This window comes from Anopheles darlingi, chromosome 2 (genome assembly GCF_943734745.1).
Source record: "Anopheles darlingi chromosome 2, idAnoDarlMG_H_01, whole genome shotgun sequence".
NCBI lineage: Eukaryota > Metazoa > Arthropoda > Insecta > Diptera > Culicidae > Anopheles > Anopheles darlingi.
The window spans coordinates 8,262,501-8,277,500 of NC_064874.1; the positions used below are offsets into that span (position 1 = coordinate 8,262,501).

A 15,000-nucleotide genomic window follows, 5' to 3' on the forward strand; every position below is an offset into this window, starting at 1 on the left:
ACGGACGGGCTGCAGGCGGAGAGATGAAAGGCCACCGGTCACCGATGAAGAAGAAACCACCCATCGGCGGCATGGTGAAGTCATCGCGAGAACGTGAACAGCGATCCAATTGGCTCTACTGAAGCTTAATTTTGTGTTAATATTTATTCCTTGTACTCGTCATTACCAACTTACCTCTTGGTTTTTAGTCAATTGTCCAGATTGTTTCGGTGTTAGGCAGAGGAGTTGGTGTGTTTTTGATTTCTGTTAAATTATGAACCTTTTGTATCAGTGTAAGCTTGTAGGAACACCATTTGGTCGATGCTTTTTTGATTATTTTTATTCGTTTGGTTTTTTGTGTTTCATCTATGTGTTGGATAAGGAAATTATATGTAAGTGCTTAAACACGGTGATGTTACTAGGGAGAATGGAGAGCTTTAGGTCGATGCTGAGAGTGTAAAAAGCTGGTGTGTTTGGTTGTGTTATGATTTTCGAAACAACTCGCTAGGTTTGTAAGTGAAGAATTAAGTTGCTTTAAATAGTCTTGTTTCCATCGTCTCCATGTTGCTCCGCGTTTCCACTGGCTGCTCCGTGTAGCTGGAAGGCAGAAAACCCAAACAAGTCTATCAGTATTGTAACGCCATAGTGCAAGTTACCCCGTGTCGAATCGAATCGCACAAGTAACCAAACAAAACACACACACGCGCACATTACAAACAATTACAGTAAAAATCTAGTCATTTATCCCAAAAAATATGGAACCGAAAATTAACGAAAAGCAAAGGAGTAACAAGTGAGGAAAATACGAACACGATGCTAGTGAATGATGATGTGTTTGATGCAGTGGTTGCCATGGTGACTACGTTAGGAATGCTATTGCTGGTATGAATACGTGAGATTTCCATTGTGATACAGCCTCCATGGTAGATCTATTTTCGGAAATGAGAGAAAACGGGAAGCAAATCAAATAACAAAAACAAAACAGAACGACGCTACAAACTATCGCTACAAACGAGAAACGAATCAACAACAAGCAACCCATATAAGCAACAACGTAATCCGTCAAATAATGAATCGAAATCAAGTGCTTTTTCCCTTGCTCCATTTTTCCGCATTTGCAGTAAGGGTTTCAAACTTTTAATACGCATGTTCGCAACAACGCATATACATATTAGAGATGAGGAACGGAGAAATACTTAGGAAGCTTTTTCAACTACTAAAATAAATCAACGGAAAGTCATGTTTACTCGAAGCAATAGACAAACGGCGTTTGTCACTCTCATCTTCAGTCCAAACTTCGCAAACTGTTGTACTATGCTGATCTGTTGGTTTAACATCTCCAAATGCTTGTAGCTATATAGAAGCTTTTTCAAACGTTTCAATCCATGCTTCAAAAAATTTTTAGAATTAAATAATAATTACCTAATAGATGAGCTATGAATACATGGAACGAGAAAAGCTTATCGGGCTTGGAAAACAATCTGCGGGACTCCACTGTAACGTGTACAGTTTACTGCGCCTCGAATCGCTGGCTAACGAGAAGATTGTGGAACGTGAAAGGCAACTGTTTGAAACACTAGTATACTCATGTTTGTATTTTGTTTTTACCAAAAATCAATCCCTTTGGTTAGTGGTTCTTGCTATTGCTAGACTAGCTCGCCCCTATACCCAGGTGGCAGAAACTGCAAAGTTAAACAATTCAATTCGATTCCACCACAGTTTTGCTACACGCCTGTGTAGCTCCGGTGGAACTCAGAGATCACAATCAGAGAGGCGTAATAGTCCGTAAGTAGACAGTAGGATAGTAGCTTCGCGTGCGCGCAGCGCACAAATGGCGCTCTCCATCCACAATTATCATTGCGCGCGGTGATTGTTGCTGCTTTGTGGTAGTATTTTAAATAACGATGCACAACACGATTTTTACAGTCCCTCTCCGCGGGGGTCGGAGAAATGCATGATCAAGTGATACACCAACTAAAGTTTGACGAAACAAAACATAGTAGGCGTAATATTAAGCAGTAACAGTGACGGAACACTTTGTTGTAAGTTTGTTAATCGACCATTTACTCCGATGCACAAAACCAAAATAACAAAAGAAAAAGTAAGAGAAAAAATGCTTATAATACAAAATAAGTTCCATATCGGCAGTGATACACGCCTGTTTGGAGGATAGAGGGTCTCGCACCACTTTAGACCAATCTGTTTTGTTGTACTATCTCCCAAATACTGCCGATCGATATTCCTAGTACGTTTCCTATTCGTATGGTTTGTGCAAATACTCGTTCTCCTGAATGGCTGGGAGAAAATTTGGTTTGCTGTCCACTTGGCAGATTTGAGGTTCTTGTTGCTACCAAATAATCTTTATGGGAAGCTTCGAAACATGTGAGGCGTCCCGTTCAGCTATGGTTCGATCGGTAAGGAAATGGAATATTCTCCGCATAGACGCCACCTAATGATGCCTGCAAAACAGTGAAAGTCAAATTGTAAAACAAACACAAATCTTCTATCTTTGAAATTGTGGAGAAAATAAAATCTACATCGGTAAAAACGTCAGAGATGTGTTTCTTTTTTATTTTGGCGAAATGGCGAATTTGGAAATTCAAAATAACTTCTGTATTCTTTCGCACTATTGTTTTTCAAAATGGTTACAATCACTACGTTTTACAAGCCTGTACGCCTGTCTAAAAATGATTCTATAAGTTATCAAAAAAGCAGATTAAAGATGACATATTTTCAGCACTACATCATGGCACACTACGAACCTCATTAAACACGTCTGACCTGTCAATAATCAGCTGAATTTTGGCGCAAATATAAACGTGACCATTCCGGCACCGGCAGTCCACATTCGTAGGGATCCGTCCGTTTGTTTATTTGCCGAAAGAAAAACAAATCTGCCACCTTTTCTCGGTGGTCCTCAGCTACCCTTGCCAGGCGCTTTGCTCTCAACTTTTCCGAATGATAAACTCACAAAAACGCGAGAGAGAGAGAGAGAAGGAGAGAAAAGAGGACAGAGAGTGCCAGTAGAGGCTCGTTACCATCTGTCACTGTTTCGGAACGGCGATACCGCTAACCAAATTCGCTCTTGGCAGCTCAACCGCGTGAACCTCTTTCATCTTTTTGGCGCCGTCGCTCGCCCAAAAGCCGAATGCGCGCCAGCTTTCAATTACACACGACCCCGACTTTTGGTGGAGCGCCCGATTGATGGAGCGCATTCCGAATGTGATCAGAGAACGGAAATGGAGAGCCCTTTCGTAACAAGAGCGCAAGTGTCCAGCAGATGGTCCCGATATCGGGCGGATCTCTCTCTCTCTTTTACGCGCGCTCTCACTCTCTCTGCCCTGGTACCCGGCTCCTGGCAAGCCATGATGGTTTGAGGGTCCTTCCAGGCACCACATTCCCCGCTATTCTCCGGGCGTATCGGCAGCACCAGTGCCAGTGCCGAGCGACACCTGATCCGCGACGGAAGGAAATCCCTTGGCCGCCGTTGGCGCGCACGCTTGCACGGCGACGCTTGGGGTCTTTGTCATTCCCGTTTCTTTTTCTATTCCCTACCCCCAAACACATTGGTCCCTGACGTGGTCGACAGTTTTGTGTTGCTGACCCCCCAAACAAACAAAAAAAAACACACATCAAAAAGTGAGGCTCCTCCTAGTGCTCCGGAGTGATTCCGCGGGATCAAGGTGCCCCCGGGGGCTCCGGTTTTGACGCGCGTGAAGTGCACCCAATCCTGCCCCAGTGAAGGCGCAGTAAAAGTGCCACGAAAAAGTGCAAAATTATAAACAAAACATCCCCAAACAAACGAGTCAACGATGGACCAGATGGGCCTGCTATCGCTATCCAGCACCGCCGACTGCTTGCTGTCTCGCGGCAGCAGCGTTTCTTCTATTTCCCTTTCTTCGAATCGTGGATTAGTGCCAGCGGAAGCCAACCCCCCCAAAAAAACCTTCCGAAAATGGAGGGTTTTTTAGTAAATTTTAACTCACCACCGATGACATAATAACCTGTCAAACTCTCTGTGGCACGCGGTGGGCGGTTGGCATGCCGACACGGGACCATGGCCACGGGGAGTGAGCGAACGAAGCGAGTGCGAAGGTGTAAACGATCAGGACGTGCTCGGGTCAGGGCGGATGGTGAGAGGCCCTTCGGTGTGGAAACCATAAACACACGTGCAGTCCTCGATCTCTGTGTGTGTGTTTGTGTATGTGTGAGCGTGATTGACGGAGCGCAGAAGGAGGAGGAGGAGGAGGAGCAGAAGCAGACATTAGAAACATGAAGAATGGTCGATCGATTTTCTCTCTACAAACCTTACTCCGCGACCCTCTCTCCTACCCGGTGCTGGCCACCAACAAGCATCCAATATCCGATTCCCGATATAAAGCACTCCGGGAGTGCGTGGTATGTGCCCGACACTCGTTCGCTCGCTCACCGCCGACGACGAAGACGACGACGACGGCCACGACGTTCGGTTCGGAACCGTGATGAGTGATGGAAATGCACGAGCCCCTTCTGCTCGGCTACCCTAAATGGCACGTGGTGGCCACCACACAATTCACGATGTCTCGAGTTGCGCCCTTGGAGAGACTAAGAGAGAGAGAAAGAGAGAGAGTTGGTTGTAATGTAATAGAATGATGGCAGGACACAAACCAGATGGCCCAACCAGAGTATACCAGACGGAGCGCCACTCGACCTCGTCCAGACGAGACGTGTTTACGTTTCGCCTGAAGCGGACTCTCTCTCTCTCTCTCTCTCTCCCTCTCTCTCGTATGGCTGCCACCTCCACCGAAAAGGGCAATAAGCGAATCGAACCATATCAATTTGTTGGCGCGCTCGGTGTGTGTGTGTGTTGGTGGTTCTAGATCGTTTGCTAAAAAAAACCTCTCACGTCAGGCCAGCACCGCAAGGGACCGGCAGGCAGGGACCGGGGCAGAGGGGAGGTGCTGAAACGCGCACCCAGACCCAGACCGGTGTTTGGTAGCGAAAGTGATTTATGGTCCGACGGTCGATCCGTTACGATACGACGATGGAGACGCACGGTGTACGGTGGGTGCGGGGGGTGAGGAGCCGGCCGGAAATCGGAGAAATTGAGCAAATAAATCGATCAACTGTCAATGGCCGTGTGCCGCGCCCGATCTAATCCGTGATCCGTGACTTGCATTTTTTTTTTCGTTGTTGCTATTTCCTTCCCCTTGCCCGCTCGCGACGCAATTTACAATGTTGTTTTCGTTATTTCAGGTTCCTGTGCCAGCTTCCTGCGCCCTTCCCGATTGTGCCGCATTGTGCCGCGATCGAGGTTGCCACGGGCCCGCCGTTTGCTTTTACGATGCACCGTTTGGTTACGTAGTGATGGACATATTGGACCCTCGAAGGCATCGTCAACCGGCATCCGGCCGCCGTTTGACCTTCCGACGAAAACATAACCTCAAAGCTGCCATCAGCATTTAATTATCCGCAGACCACACCACAGGCAGGCCGAGCGCGCGCGCGTGTGTAGTGGTAGTGTTTTGGAGTAGGCACTGGGTTTTGAGCTGAGTGTCCGAACCGTACCGGCGCTGCTGAGTGGTGCTTTCCAGTGAGAGGTGCTCCGTGTACGTGTGTGTGTGTGTGTGTGTGTGTTGGCCGGTGGCCATGTGCTTCTGTTTACGGCCCACGTGCTTCGGTGCTGAGCGTGCGCCGCGCTTGGTTATGCTGCGATGTTCGGTTCGTATCCTTCCCGGTGACGTCACTACCACCGCAGCACTCACCAATGCTCACTACTACCACGCGCTCGCCACGCCAGCTTCGATTGGATGTGACTACTAGGCGTCAGTAGTAGCGAAGCAGCGGCAGCAGCAGCAGCAGCAGCAGCAGCAGCGAGTCCCGAGTCCCGAGTACCGTGACCGATGCTCTAGCGATGGTTATCATCCGGGGGCTCCAGTTCAGGTTGACGACGTGCGGTCGAACGTGCTCGACCGGAGAGGGCTTCTGGGCTTAAAGCGTCAGCGGCCGTCAGTTTAATCCTTGCATTTCGTTACGTGTGCGCCCCTGTGTGTGTTTGTGTGCGTGCGTGTGTGTGTGTGTGGTGCGTTCAGTGGATGGTTTTATCGGTTGTTGTTAGTTCCTTCGTGATCGTCGATACACCTGTCCGTGGTGCCGGTGGTGCTCGAGGGCTATTTGTGGCGCTCGAGCGGCGCGCGAAACCTTGAAGCCCGCAACGCATCGCAACCGGCACATGACCGGCGAACCAATGACGACACGTGCCGTAGTGGTTACTGGTACAGGTAGTGGTAGTGCCAGCGCCGGGGCCACCGCTGGCCACGGTACCGGGGGTGGTTTCGGTGGCCGGGCACCCCATCTACAACCCCCACATGCGAACCACCCGCTGCAAGCGCTCCGGACCGATGATATCGAGGTGCAGGTGATAGAGCAGCAGGGTGGCATCGAGCTGTGTGCCAGCTCGGAACGGAAGGTAAGTTGACAACCCCTCTACCCCGACCCTCCCTTTTTCCACCCCTTGCCAACCTGACACGCGACGCGAGCGACACTCATTACTGCCGCTCGGCACGTCAATCAAACCCGGATTCAATCCTGCGGCGCTTTGTATGTGTGTGTGCGCGAACGAGTGTCAAAGAACCATGAAATGACTTCGCGGTCCTCAACAACCCCCTTCACATCCCCCAAAAAGGGGGTATTACCACGTTTACGGCCACTCCTTCGATCTTCGTTTGGTTGATAGGACTTTTTGGGTGCTCCCGGGGTCTCCGGGTACTTTGACAGGCAGCATTCGAGCAGCGCGTTTGAGACATTTCATCATGTATGTTCCAGCATCCCTTACGGACGGATATTCTCGCGACTCGCGCGCGCGGTTCATTAGCGAAGTGGGCATTAACCAGTCGACGACATCGTCGTCGTCGTCGTCGCCTCAAGTATTCGGCAAACCGATAGCCACTTCCGTTATTACGCGAAGAAACAAATTCCGAGGAGAAAGCTTCTTCCAGAATAAGGTCACTCTTCCCTTCGGTTCCATCCCTTTACCAACTGCCACAGCGCTCAGTTGAACAGTGAAATTGGATCCATTAGACGTATTAAATGGAGCGTACTGATGGGGAGGGAGGGAGGGAGCAGGTCGAATAACGGTCGCCGTCGCGTCGGTCTTCGTTTCGGCCGTCATTTCGGTTTTCCGGATCATTCATTACAAGGACTCCCGGCAAATTTCCCGGCCCTGCTATCCGGTGTTCGCTGTTCGATCATGCAAGAGCAGCAGAAGAAGGGGAAGCAGGAACGGGGAAACCGATGCCGATTTTTTCCCGGAGAATGAATATGATGCTCAGCATCAACAGCGCTGAGTGACAAGCGAACACCGCCCCCGGGGTAGGTGAGGGAAATATGGTCCCGAGGCACAAAAAACGGTAATCGCAGGCACCGGGGTTCGCGGCTAAATGAGCCGGAACACATATCGCAAGCTCTGGAGTACGAGGGGGGGGGGGGAGGAAAGCTTTCGATTTTGAAAAACCATTTTCAGGCTGGCCCGTCCCCGCGTACACGTAACAGTAATTCAACCTTCGCGGCCATTAGTATCCCCTCAGCCTCAGCCGAGGGAAAATTTAATTATCCGTTAAAAAAAACGCACGGACCAACGCGTTAACCTTGGCATGGGCGGCCTCGCCACCGGAACATAAGCACACGCACACACACACACGCAGACAGATTGTTCCATCGAGTGCGTTGGCCGCTTTGCTTTGCTGCCATCGATTAAGTCGGGAAATCGAGAGTGAAATGCGTGAGGATAAAACGGAATTTGAATAGCTTATTAAGGGGGGCAACGAGGGGTAGAAGGAAGGGAGAGGAGGTGTTTCTGTTGTGTTGCCAGTCACCGGGAGCGATTATTTAAGGTGAAGGTGGTCCTGGTGGTGACGGTGGTCCTGGTGGTGCCGGTGGTGGTGGCCATTTTCTTTATTTATACCTTAATTGCCACCTTAACGATACACTCTGGTCGCCGATCCCATCGGCGTCCGATGCCGCTGCCGATGCCGATGACGCTGACGGTGGCAATGGTTTTTCCACTTTTTCCTCACCTTTTCCTCGCCTTTTCCTTTTTCCCTTTTTTTTATCTATTTATGGAGTTTTGTGGCCAAGCCCAAAAACGGAACGGAATGGAGCGGTGGAGCGGGGACCGAAAAGACAAACTTTGGCACTGGCCCACTGGGAGAGGCCCTTTTCACGACTCTTTTACGTCACGTTCATCCGGTTATTGGTACCCTGGACGCCCTGGACGTACCTGGCGGGAGGGCCGGCGGGAGAACATCACAGATACTGACAAGCTCCGTTCCCGTTCGGCTGTGGTGGTGTCCTCTCGGGAGGAGTCCTTCACACGCTCGCGTGCCCGCCGTGGGACCGAGGTTTGTGGTCGATTTTATTCGCTTCGATCCTTCTGTTCGGTTTTCTCGTTCAACAACCTCCCCCGGGAGGGGGGGAGGAGGGTTTTGCTGCATAATTCACGGCCTGCACACACACACACGCGCGCTCACGGAGTGCAAAGAGGCACCACGATGATGGTGAGACTTTTTAGTAATTTACACCGGGCACCGGGCATCGATCTGCCAGGTTCCAGCATTCCTCGAAGGGAGGGAGAAAAACGAAGCGAAAAAGAGGCGCCGCTGGAGGAAACGAGTGTTCCTGTTTATGTCCTTGTATCACGTGCCAAATGCTGGGGAAAAAGTCAAACAAAACCTGCCACACACACACGGATACGAGACACACACACACACGGGTCACAAGACACAGTACTGCGGCTGTTCTTTAGTGAAGCAAAATCTCCTTAAGGGGTACGATGGAGGCGCCTGGTAGCTCACATTTTGGACCATATCACAGGGACTGGCATGCATGCCAGTCCTGGTGCCACGGTGGCCCCCAAAAAAACCCGAAAGAAAGCAAACGCACGCGTAATTTATGATTGCAGAACATTAGAAGAAGTTGCCGATTGCGATGGGACGCTCTCTGGGAGTTGGAGAGTTGGAGTGGAGTTTGTGCCAAATTGGCAAACACCGTACGAGCTCTTCCCCCCTCTTTAAATGGTCCGATTCGTGGGCAAGTAATGGTTGGCCACTGCAAGTGATTGCAGTAAGTGCTGCCGGGATGCTGGCGAAAACGGCCGGGGGGTTGATTGAATTGCTAATTGAAGAGGGGAACGGTTTGCGTTTGCTCCCCGGCCTGAAACGCCTGAATTCAATTACTATACACTCCATACCCCCCTCCACACTAACGCCGCTAGAGGCCCCCCCGTGACAGGACCGCTTAATCGCGTCCGGAATTTATTTCCAATTTTGTTGTCGGCCGGCAATCTGTGCCAGGGCTGGTTCGAGGGTTCGAAGGAGGTCCGTGGCTCGAAGAAGCGGTTGCCATGGGTGCTACGATGATCGCTTACACGGACGCTCGTGTCGTGTGCGTGCGTGCGTACGCGCACACGAAGAAGGCGGCTTGTTCGGCGGGTTTTAATCTAGTTTTCATTTGCTTTGGTGGCTCGCTCGCTCGGAATGCAAGATGGGGTCGTCCGACATGCGAAATTAATGAAGAGATCGAGAGGTCCCGAGAGGAGTAGAAACTCCAATAAAAGCGTCATTACGCATGGTAGGAACCTCAAGCCTGGTGTGTCCCATGGTGTGTCTCTCATGTCTCTTCACAAAATCATCATCCAGGACGCTCAACTGGGACCAACCGGACCACACCGTATCCCGGGGCAAGGGGGGGGGGGGTGGGAGGGAGGGTTCATTATGATGTAAAGCCAAGTCGACCGAAGCACGAACACACATCTCAAGCTGGCTCGGTCGGGGTGCCTCAGAGGACGAGTACCACTTCCAAGTGCGCCCATAATTCCAGCCATTTCGAATTATCGGATATCCGTCCTGCCTGCCTTCCCCGACCTGCTTGCCATCGCAACGGCTACATTCGGTGTCGCCTGTGCGCGCGGTTGAACCACTTGAAAGTTGTTGACATTCAACAAGAAGAGGGAACTTCGCATCAGTTCCCGCTTTTTGTGGTTCCATCGGGACATCGGGATGGGCGCCGTGGGAGCACCATTGTCGCTCTTTCACTTTCCCTCCCCTTCCTTCTATCGCATTGTTTGAAAATTCTGGCCATACACACACACACACGGGGGACGGTACATGGTATACGCTACCTGCCGCCCGACGGTCTCCGATACAGTAGATTATTGATCGAAGACCAAGACCGAGAAACGGAGCGCGCGAAACCTCAGGGTCACCGCGAGGCGAATGAGAGTGAAGGACGAAAATGGGGGGAAAAAAACCCCGCACACACACACACACACGCGCGCGCGTACACACGTAAAATGCCAACACAGCAGCCGCTTGGTCTCGTTGCTTGGGCGCGTTGTTGCGGTCATACTCATAGCAAGCCGCAAGAGCGAACCTGAACTTTCTTCATTATCGAAGGGTTCTTTGCTTGCGCCCCGCCGCCATGATGTTGTGTGTATCCCGACTGTAAGAGCGACGAGAGAGGGGCCGGTAGCATAGTTTACCATAACTTTCGTTGGCAGCTTTGGCTAGGATTCTTTTTGGGATGTGCAGAGACGATGTGTGTGTGTGTTGTGTGTTGTGTGTTGAGTGCCCGGACCACCCGGAGGACGCGCCAAGAGGAAAAGGTTGATTGATCGTTAGCAAAGTTAAACTTTCGCTCCATTCTAGGAGGGGGTGCCAAAGAATGGTGAGGGAGAGGCATCCTACAGGAGAGAGGGAGAGTCCTAGATCGCGACCATGGAGCTGGCTCGATGTTTTTTTTTTTGGGGGAGTTTTGATTGAGTTGCAAGTGCTTTGCTCAGCAGCAGCAGCAGCAGCAACTCCGCGTGAAAGCCTTCGAATATTTGGGTGCTGCAGAAGTTGCTGGAGAAGGTGCTGGTGGAGATGGAGGAAGGGGTGGCTTTGGTCAAACAATAAATTGCATTTTCATTGGCGCAGAGGGCACTGTCGGTGCTGGGAGTGGGGTGGCGTGGTCGAGATTTGTGTCGCAAACTTTCACCATTATCGTCCCATCATCGTCGTCCATAACAGCCCAACCATGGCCAACCGTGCCCGTGCACCGTACATGGAATGGTACTTAAGGCCGGTGACCGTTTGCTATATTTAAGCATCTTACGTTTGAAGCGGAAAAGTTAAGCAAAAAGCCATTTAAATTATCCGATGCAGGACGCTACCTCTTTGGTATGTAAACTGTTGTGGAAAAATGAAATGGATTGCTAGATATGATGATGCACCTAATTATGCAAAAAAATTATGAGATACATATAGACTAGAACATCTATCGAAGAAAGTTTTGATTGTTAGGAGATTTGCTGAACGTTTATATATATTGCTATACAATTCGTTGTTGTTGACGTGTTCAGAAATTAAGATATTAGAGGGGAAAACGAACGCGATTGCGTTTACTATGCAGCCTTTTTTTGGTGTTGCCAGCAACACATGGATCTGCTCACACGGGTTGGTGTTTATTACGTGCATGACGTGCAGCGAGTAATAGAAAATCACGAAAATGCTGCAGGTCACGCAGCGGAGATAATGGTTGGTTTAGCTGGCCAAACGTGTTGAGGAGTAATTTTGTTTGGTTTTTTAGCGTTTTGCTATTTGCCCAACAAATAGATGAATCAGCAAACAGCGTAGACCCATTGTTATCATCTCTATGGTTACTTTCCTAACTAAATCAGAATCATAAAACAACAAGCACGAAAACAAAAATATAACTATCTTTGATTTATTTGAATTAGAATATTTAATTCGTTTCTCATGTATTTCGTATGATAGTAAACGATATGATGAGCCTTAATCTAAATCACAAATAGATATTACAATGCATTTTTAATTTCACCAGTTCTATGTTCTCGATCTGAAAATAGAACAATGAAAAGGCCAAATAAAGAAGACTAGTTCTACTTTTTAGATTAGTAGCAATTATACCATCATCATATTGATGCTTTATTACGAGATTACTTCAACAACAAGTTGCTGTACGTACATTATGGCATAATCACTCGAACTTGCAGAAAGAAAAACATTTTCCTATATCCAATCCCTCATAACTCTTCGTCATTCAATATTCCATGCGAAACATAGCAAACACATATCCTACATGAGTATGTTCATCTAGCAGGCCATAAAAGACTAATGACATGTCCGATTAAACATATCCGAGCACAGGAGGCCTGTCATGCATGCAGCCCATGTCACTGTGTTCGCAGCATAGACACCTTCTTCAACTAACCTGACGGCCACGGTTTGTTGTTGCCCGGAGAGCCCCGAACACACACGCACAATCACGTCCACCGTTGCGTTCTAATTGCAATGAATGTCGCTACATATTAGCCCGACCGTGGCCGTCAACCATCTCGTCTAGTTGACCCTGGTGGCACCCGCCCGGGGGCACCATATTTCATCGGCTTCAGCCGGGCCTCCAAACCCTGCTGCCGAGAGTCATTATTTATCGCCCAATTGAACAGCCATCAGCATCAGGAGCGCGCTGCGAGGAGCAAATAAATTGATTCGCCTTCGCCGGTCGCGGGCCGCGAGCTGCCATCAAAAAATGAACATAAATCCGGCGAGACAATAATTGGATTGCGAACCATGCCGGCTTCGACATAAACCCTCTAGGCCCCGCTTAGGCCTAGTAGTCGCGCTCGTCCTGCCGTCGTGTTGCTGCTATTTAGTTGCCGAACGCCAGACGCCGGGCGGACTAAATCCCGGCTGCTCGACTGCTGTCGTAAATCATTCAACACTCATTATTTGATCGTTCGTCGTATGATTACGTGACCCGTCCCGTCCCGTCCCGGTTTGTTCGTCCTCGTATACCTTATACCAGCGATTAACCGGCATGCCAAGGAGTGGCCTATCGCAGCATGGTACGTAGCAATTCCCGTTGTGCTGCTGGTGGTGGGTGCACTTGTGCATTTGATGAAATGATCACATCGAGAGGCGTAATTGTGTGTTGCCGGCTGTTACGCGCTGGCCTTTGCTACAATTCCAAGCTCATATTGTACGGTGGTGTGCTGCTGCTGCTGCTGCTGCTGCTGCTGCTACTACTGCATGCAGTATCATTTATCATCCCCCAACAAACAGCATATGACGCCATGGAATGCTAGCCTCATCAAAAACTCGTTTGCGTCAGGGGAAAAAAAAGCTGGAAAAAAGTATGGAAATCAGAATCACAAAAATGGGATAACGGTGCTCTTTCTCCCCCCCGCCGAATCGATGGTGGATCTGGTGGATGGTTGGTTGCAGGGCAGGATGCAGGATCCGATAAGAAATGGAAATTGTGTCACCGTGCTCAGTGCCGGCTCGGCTGCCAATCCTGCTGTGCTGTGCTGCCGAGCGCACAGCATGGTTCTTCGGTGTTTGCCACCACTAGTCTTCTTCCGGGAAACGTCAACCGAGCCACCACCGAGAGTTGATCACTTCAGTTGGCTGGCAGTTTGCGGAGTATAGCGCCAGATACACACACACACAATGCCTGACAGTTTCGGTGACCGGTTCCGCTCTCCCTTCCCTCGACTGTATGCGAATTTCCAGCACGGTTTCCTGGGAATGTCGGCTGCGTGCTGCACGGAATGTTATCCTTCACTTCTCTGGAACCGACAGCGAGACAGTTAGTGAGTGAGTGAGTGAGTGAGTGAACAGTAGATTGCTGGGATGGTCGGATGTCCTATCCGGTTTGGGAACAACTTTATTCCAACCCAGGCAGCCCTCGCCGTAACAAGCGCCATTAAATTATTCACATGCCCAATTCACTCACCGCCAGCGCTCCTCTCCGGTCGCGTATCTGTGGTGCTGGGACCATAAATTGTGTAAAATGGCGGGAAGCAGGAAGCGAGCGAAAAAGTTTATCTGCGCTTACCCAACACCCGCCCGCCTGAGGGAGGGGCCAGTTACTAGTGGGAAGTGAAGTAGTTGGCGTTGCTGGTGGCATTCCAAAGCATCCGGCGAATCCTAATCTGGAAGGCGGATGTATTCTTTTCTGGGTTGAGGAGGCGGAGTTGGTCCCGGAAAACAATCAGAAAATGCAGAACGCATCGTTGGCATTACTTTTTGATGAGGAGCTTTGCATTCGTCGTGGGCTACACCTTTGATCGACGTCATTTGAAATTTTAATTGCAAACAATAAAAAAAATGGTCAGAAAAGACCAAAATGACATCGAATGTGGTCTAAGTTGTTTGAGTAATCTGCTTTCCTTGACAAGGAACTAGCTACTAATCGCCATGTAAACCAAAGGGGCTGGGTTCAATGAAATCGAAACAAAGAACTCCCAGCCGTTGCAATATCTTGGATCGATCCATAAACAATGGTCTTACCTTTTTCCGGTTGGATTGCAATTTTCAATCCGATTTCCAATGGACATGGCTAATCGAAGGCTTCTAATCAATCACAATGAACTACTGCTATAAGGGCTTAGACAAAGGGTATCTCCGTATTGGCAGATCCTGGTTGGCTCTGGTCATCGTTGTGTTTGTGGGACTCGTTGTGAAAAGCAACTGCAGGTGAACAGCAGGTTTCTATGGTGATTGTGAAGAGTGAAGCTCATCTAGCAAGACGTACCAGCTCGTCGTTCTACCCTCTTGTGTAAATGCCACTCGCATTCCCGATAACGCCGCCACTCTATTGACCGATGCAACTTATATTTCAAAGAACCAACCACGTATCTATCTCCTTCCAGCAACGTCCAACTCTCAACGTATGTTGTTCAGAACTCTCCTGAGGGGAATTGGCCATGGTAGCAGGCCAATTTGATCAGATCTCATCCCACACGGCCTGTACTATTCATTAATTCCGTGTGTTCGGAGAACATCTTAGCTTCTGCAGTAATGACGACTCTTATCGCTATTCCGACTGCAACCAAAATGTCAACCCGAATCATTCGATCTTAATGAGAATTTGAGGGCAACGATACCCCCACCATCTAGCCGTATCGCCTTGTATTTGCTTTGCTTGGCCCGCGGTATGCAAATGCAGTTCCTTTTGCATCACTGGAATGACCCCAAATCT

At 49.5% G+C, this 15,000-nt stretch overlaps 2 protein-coding genes across 3 annotated transcripts in view; both read left to right on the forward strand.

Annotated features, from left to right (window-relative positions):
* Positions 1–2,518, forward strand: part of LOC125951104 (tubulin polyglutamylase TTLL5) — a 26,325-nt gene extending 23,807 nt beyond the window's left edge. For both annotated transcript variants that reach the window (XM_049679681.1, XM_049679682.1), the window contains one exon: positions 1–2,518. This exon is cut by the window's left edge and continues 1,798 nt beyond it. In XM_049679681.1, coding sequence (XP_049535638.1) covers positions 1–122 — 122 coding nt within the window. In that variant the 3' untranslated portion in view covers positions 123–2,518.
* Positions 2,519–6,174: 3,656 nt separating this feature from the next.
* LOC125951117 (uncharacterized) overlaps positions 6,175–15,000 on the forward strand; it is a 14,334-nt gene continuing 5,508 nt past the window's right edge. Inside the window, exon 1 of the mRNA XM_049679718.1 lies at positions 6,175–6,427. Within this exon, the coding sequence (XP_049535675.1) occupies positions 6,191–6,427 (237 nt within the window). The 5' untranslated portion in view covers positions 6,175–6,190. The remainder of the gene's footprint in view (positions 6,428–15,000) is intronic.